At 29.3% G+C, this 6884-nt stretch overlaps 1 protein-coding gene across 1 annotated transcript; it reads right to left on the reverse strand.

Annotated features, from left to right (window-relative positions):
- Positions 1-354: 354 nt before the first annotated feature.
- LOC105121387 (autophagy-related protein 8f-like) lies at positions 355-3193 on the reverse strand. The gene is made up of 6 exons (XM_011019997.1): positions 3043-3193; positions 2386-2427; positions 2232-2287; positions 1411-1463; positions 718-836; positions 355-616 (listed from the first exon to the last, which is right to left on the reverse strand). The coding sequence occupies exons 2-6, from the start codon at positions 2420-2422 to the stop codon at positions 513-515; spliced, it is 369 nt and encodes a 122-aa protein (XP_011018299.1). The 5' UTR covers positions 2423-2427; positions 3043-3193; the 3' UTR covers positions 355-512.
- Between the last annotated feature and the right edge of the window lie 3691 nt (positions 3194-6884).

Here is a 6884-nt window from a genome sequence, read left to right on the forward strand (position 1 = left end):
TCTATACTGATTTTACAAGAGGACAAAATCCCACGACAATGGAAGCCCAGTACGCCATTGTTACAACCGTGAGAACCATTAGCAAGACCCACAACACAAACAGTAGAGCGTGAACCGCAATACACCAGAGATTTTTCCAAGTGACGGCACATAAGCCATCATCGAAAGTCCGTCCCTCCTGAATTGCCTGGCATCGGACTGTCACTAAGGCCTCGATATATTCACCGTCTTCTGGGGTCTACCAACTTGACCTCGTTTTGACATTTCAATTTGATTAATATTTGCTTTATTTTCAAGATAAAGGCTGAAATCGAAACCACTCGATTAAAAAGCCCTTTGTGAAGTATTAAACGATGACTTGGGAATGAAAGGGTTCGTCAAGCTTATATACATGACTGCAAATATCTTTACAATTAGGCAGAACAAAGAGCGATTGACACGAGGGGGTGAAGACAATAGTGATGACAGATAATTTGGTGGAACCAGGAAATAAACGAGGCAACCACAGATGTCTACAGTGGAATCTGAGACCCAAAAGTGTTCTCTCCGCTGTAGGTAACATAGAGAAACCCGTCTTCATCCTTTTTCTCCTCATATATGGCAGACATGATAGCACCTGCAAACAGCAAACAGATGAAAATGTCATGCACCTTTACCGATCCAGAGGCTGATGACAAGATCTTAAGAGAAAGACTATATATATGCGCAAGAGTTTACCTGTGGGTGGGAGGACATTATCCAAAAATATAAAGATTGCCTTTTCTGCACTCAACTTGATTCTTTTGCGGATAACATAGACAAACTGTCCTACAGTCAGGTCAGCTGGAACAAGGTACCTGCAATTTTCAGGTTCAGCTTATAGGGAGAAAGCTCAATGCCATTAATCATAGCAGCTTATCAAAATCCCAGTAATAAAAAATAAAAAAAATAGATATTTTCTAGGGCTAAACCACTTGAGAACAGGCCATAATTAAAAGATGGAAAGGCAGACCATCCCACAGTGATAAAAAAAGATGTAAGATAAACTATTCCAGTGACACAATGATATAAAGGTGCTCAGGTGTTATAGGGCTGGTCTGGGGAGGGGGGGGGATGTGGCGGGGATACCTCTGGTATATTCTGGCAATCAGAAATGAAAATAATGAAGGTAGAAACTGTAGGTTATATGGTGTTTCCCTTTCATGCAAAAACAATTTTGCAATCGTCAGTTTTCTAATCATCTTTAAGTTCTAGCAGGTTAAGAGCATTAGGTTATATTTTAGCAACCTGCAGGAATGGGTGGTGTGTTCCCACATGCATACTCATAGGCTGTCAAAGAAACTAGAAATCATTTGTGCTGGGTTCCCCTTCATGTGAATGGTGGCAAAGTTGAGATATGAAGAAAATCAGAAAGCTATCCACTCTACTCACTTTTTCTTGTCTATGTTTGGTATATCACTTCTTTCTGCCTTCTCCACGATCACCTTAAAAACAAACAAGCACAATTAGAGACAGGTCACCTTAAAAACAAACAAACACAACTCATGCAATTGTATACAGCAACTAGAAAGTAAAGTCAGAGATTAAATCATGAAATATTTTCTGAGGGGAGACATTTTAATCAAGTTTTGTATCCTGCAAAAAAAAGAAACTTAATTCAACTGACTAGTAATATTATTTACATAATAGAACAAAGACAGATCATAAATATATGGCACTTTTCAATACAACCCAGAGAAAAGAGAAGTTTCCAGAGCATGCAGCAGATCCATTTTTTTACTTTCTGTGCAATGCACCATGCATTCATCATCTACTGCATTTCCTCGTTTTTAAAACTTTCCAACCAATTATTGTAAATAACACCCATGAGGCAACCCTATGAATGATAATTGCAAACAGAATTAACCCATTGTTCAACCTGGTTCCATAGAAAAGCAGAAGCAGTTTGTTGTAGATTATTTGGACAAAAGACTACTGTTCAAGGCTTTCATCATATTCATGTGTTAAACTGTCAAAACCCCAAAAGATTTTTTAAAATAAATTCCGGAAATATATTGTCCACATGGAAAGTAATGCACCATTCTGCAGCCAACTTTCCACCATATATTCAACCTTGGTAATAAATGGAGATACAAGACACCAATTTACAAACAGAAGAATAATAATCTCATTATTGGTTCTAATGCAAAAGATTTCACGCATGAGAATCAATGACCAACAATTGGGAGAGGAAATTATCATTGGTCAATCACCGGAATCCTATCTGGGTACTTCTCCCTGATCCTAGCAGCCTCTGCCCTCCTCTTCTCTGAAGAAAAGAAAAAAGTAAAAGAACAAAAAGTCAACACTTTTCGTCAATTTGCCATGATCAAAACAAAAAAATCCTACAAAATTCAAAGTATATACCAAGACCATGCTCTTGCTTGAAGTAACTCTTCGCCATTCCTCCTGAAAACAGCACAAGGAATAAGTAAAAATCCTTAGTCTTTGCCCATCACCCCTCTAGGAAATGAGAACTTGCATGCATTAATCCGATCAACAACATAGCAACTAAAACCCTTTTTTCAATTCTTCAAAACGTAAGGTCCATGAGAATATCAGCTTCAATCCATAACTAAACTTACACAATATTTAACTTTTCCCCTTTCTTTTCCCAAGTAAAAAAACAGGGGGGGGGGGGGGGGGGGCTAAATGATCACGGTACATGGTATACTATTAACAGAAATGAATTATCCAAAATAAACCCCAAAGTAAATTAAAAAAAAAAAAAACAAAATTACACAACACGAACCCTAAGCTAATAGTTTCAGACAACAATAACAACCATCTATTCAAAAACATCAAAAGCCCATGTTGAAACCTAAACAACAATAATCTAAGACTTCACTGAAACAAAAAGAACTAACTTTTAACTCAGCCATCTTTGTCGACATCAATAACCCACCACGTGAAAAGAATAAAGGAAAAATCAAACCCAACTGCATAATTCAAGAAGGAGACGAAGAAATTACAATGCTAAGTTAGGAAAATCAAGTACAGTGAATCAATAGGTGCGAGCCTAACCTTGTGAATACGAAGCCAGAAGAGAAAAAAGAGTTGCTGTTGTTGATGAAGATGAAAAACTCGTGGGTGTTAAGTTTGGTTTGGTTGCAGATTAAGTAAAAGCTGCTTTAGTTTGGTTTTTTACCACATTGGTTCCCGCGCGTCCCAACGTAAAAAAAGATTTTGAGGATAAAAATTTGAGACTCGGAGGAGCATGACTTGATTAATTTATTAATATAATAAAAAAAGTAATAATTATAAAAATCGAATTAAGAAAATATATAAATATCAATTTAAAAAATAATATTTTTTAATATTATGGGAAGATATTCTTTTAATATTATTAAAATATTTCAATGAAATCAATTGATAATAAATTTAAAATAAATTAAATTATCAATAAATTAAATGTTAAATAATAAAATTAAAAAATAATAATTTAATTTTACTTAAATTAACTTAATAAATATGTAACATAATCATGAAATAATAATAAATTATTAAATAAAACAACAAAAAAAATATGTTAATCAACCTAGGTAACTCACTAAGTTTGTAACTCAAATATAGAAACAAAATAATTTTATAAAAAACAAATTTAAAAAGTTATGAAATTCAATTAAAATAATTAAAAAATTATTTTTTCAATAAATTTTTAAAAAAAATATCAAAACCAACATACAACTAGCGACAAGTGTTATAAAATCAAGACTAATTTTATAAAAATTAGATTTAAAAAATTTATAAAACTAAATTTTTATCTAATAAAATATTGAGAAATTAATTTAAAATAAAAAAAATATCAAACAAAAAAATTAAAAATAAAATAAATAATAATTACAAAAATAAAAATCAAGCTTAGAATAAAAATAAAATGAATCAAATATTAATTAATAAAATAAAATAAATAAAAAATATTCTAGCATACGATACAGGTGATTGTAAATTGTTTTACATGGAGCGTACATCACATCATTCATCCGAAACCTATTAGTATGCAGGCAAACATGCATTTCTTTTTCTGAGGTTAACCGCGTGGGTTTGGCTTCAAATCTCCTTCAAACTTTTTTTTTTTTAGATTTAAAATTAATTATTATTTAAATTAATAATTATTATGCCATTTAAAAAATTATGTCATACTTTTTAAATGAGACTAGATCCTTCTTTTATTATATTTGCAATAACTTTTTTAACAATTACACGTGAGCCTATTATGTTATAAATTGTAAGAAATTCATATGAATATTCAATGGAAACTAAATAATTTTTTTATTTTTATATGGTTTTTATGAATTAATTATTCTTTAATTTTTTTCATATAGCCGCTTAAAAACCATGAAGATATTTTATTTTTTTTTGAAAAATTCTTTTTATGTTATGATATTTCTTTTTGCTTAAAAAAACATAATACTAATAAAAAAATTCTTGAAATGTGAATTTTGCCTCCGCAAAAAAATTTTCACTTCTTGAGATTCTTGAAAATATTTATTTTAATTATATTGTGTTTATATTATAAAATAACTATGTCACTAAAAAATAATTTTTTTCATCAAAACTAAAAAAACACACAAATAAGAAATAAGGTCTTCAACTTAAGAAAAATGTTTATATTATAAAATAACTTTGTTACTAAAAAATAAGTTTTTTCATCAAAACTAAAAAAACACACAAATAACAAATGAGGTCTTCAACTTAAGAAACACATTTTCTCTTTTATAATTTAAATATTTTAAACTCTTACAAATATTTATTTTAATCAACATATAATTAAATAAAAAACATATATTTAAAAATTGCTAAATGGTCAAACACTCATCTTGTTTGTTTGATAAAAAAATATTTTTAAAAAATTATTTTTTAAATTTTCTTGTGTTTAATTATTGTTAATATAGTTGATCAATGAAAAACATTTTTCAGTAAAAAAAAAATGGCTTGTTTTTCAATAAAATATTTTTCTTTTATTTTGAGCACAAAACGCTTTTCAGAAGTTGTAAAAAATTTAGAAATATCATATTATTTACTAATTACATCAAACTTGGTCCTCAAACTTTGATTGTTATGTATATTGTTTTGAGTATTTTTCAAATTTATCTCTTAAAATTTGATTTTTATATTAATTCTAGTCCTTATTTTTATAATTTTTATTTGTTTTTTTCTTATTATTTTTTAATTAAATTTTTTTATTTATCAAATTTGATTCTCATTCTTTTAATTGTTACTTTTTTATTTGAGATAATTTATGAAATAGTAATTATTATTATTTTAATTTTTTTATCTTTCAATTTATTTATTTGTTAGATTTGATCTATATTATTTTGATTATTATTTATTTTATATGAGATAATTTATAAAATTATATTTTTTCAATTTTATTATCATTCAAATTTTTAATTTCTAATATTTTTTTAATTATTTTAATAAACTTAAAAAAATATAAAATTAATAAGTTATTTTTCATAATACAATCAAATACTGAAAAATATTTTTCAGTTTATTTTTCATTACATTACCACATATCAAAAAATAATTTATTTTTTTAAAATTAACTTTTAAAAAATTTACTTTGTAAAAAAATTATTTTTCATCAAATAAACAATTTCTAATTTCTGTTGCTTCCACTTTCATCTGTAGATCATAACTATAATTGTAAGATTTTGATTTTCTTCATTTAAAGTGCTTGAGTCTGTTAAAGTTTGCTAGAAAGTTTCGGCAAATTAGATTAGTCCAATTGGGAGGCAATTAATTACTTTTTAATGTAAGGTATTAAATGAGGTTTCAGATATAGATGGATGTTCTTGCCGTTCAGGCTATGCTGTTCATGGTGTCCTTTTTTTCTTGCTGCCTCATTTAGCAAGGTTAAAAAAGAAATTAGCTTATACAAGTGTCAACAAGCAAGCTCATCTACAAGCCAGACTTCTTCCTCTTCCTCTTCCTCTTCCTTTTGGAGGACGAGGGCAACCGGACGCCATTAATCTGTTTGGCAAGTGATTGGCCCTCCCTGTCATGGATCATCAGGCTTCATCAACTTAATCAGGCAGTTCTTCGAATGACATTTGGATGATGTAACTATATCCTTGAAAGGCATTTGCAGATCTTTTCTTACTGCGAGAAAACTTTACATCAAATTAATTTTTTTATTTTTTTAATATTGTTTTATTATTTTAATATATTAATGTTAAAAATAATTTTTATAAAATATAAAATATTATTTTAATATATTTTAAAATAAAAAAAAACTATAACAAGCTTTTATATTTTCAAATACAAAGAAGTGTATACAAACAGAGTCGTGGCTCACTTGTTATTGAGCAATTCTCTTTCTTTCAAATTTAGATTCGAGTCCTGGTAGAAGTGAGATTGAAGAGTTGTTCCCTTCATATTTTTATTGGGTTTTTGAAGTGTATACCAACAGAGTCGTGGCTAAGTTGTTGTTGGGCAGCTCTTCTTCCTTTGAATTTAGGTTTGAGTCTTAGTGGGAGTGGGGCTGGAAAGTTATTCCTTTCGTGTCTTTATTGGGTCCTCTTTATTTGGTATGTCTGTCATTCCCATGATGTCTTACCTATTTATTGGACTTGTCAAATGTTTAATAGACCATAAAATTATTAATTAAAAAAAATACAAAAAGTGCATAGTTATTATAATCGGATACAGACAGAGCTGGTCGGGACAAAATCCAGGTCAAAAATATCAACCCGGAATGATTGACTCAAAAAAATTATTTTACTTTAAATTAGCTCTTAATGATGATGTGACAGCATGTTTTTGTTCCTCATTTATTGTCCCGGACCCCTTTTCACCTAGAGTCGTCCTTCTTTCTCGCCTGAACCGACCCTACCCTCTCCTCTTCTCTCACAGCATCATTT

Source organism: Populus euphratica, unplaced genomic scaffold (assembly GCF_000495115.2).
Source record: "Populus euphratica unplaced genomic scaffold, PopEup_1.0 scaffold25.1, whole genome shotgun sequence".
Taxonomy (NCBI): Eukaryota; Viridiplantae; Streptophyta; class Magnoliopsida; order Malpighiales; family Salicaceae; genus Populus; species Populus euphratica.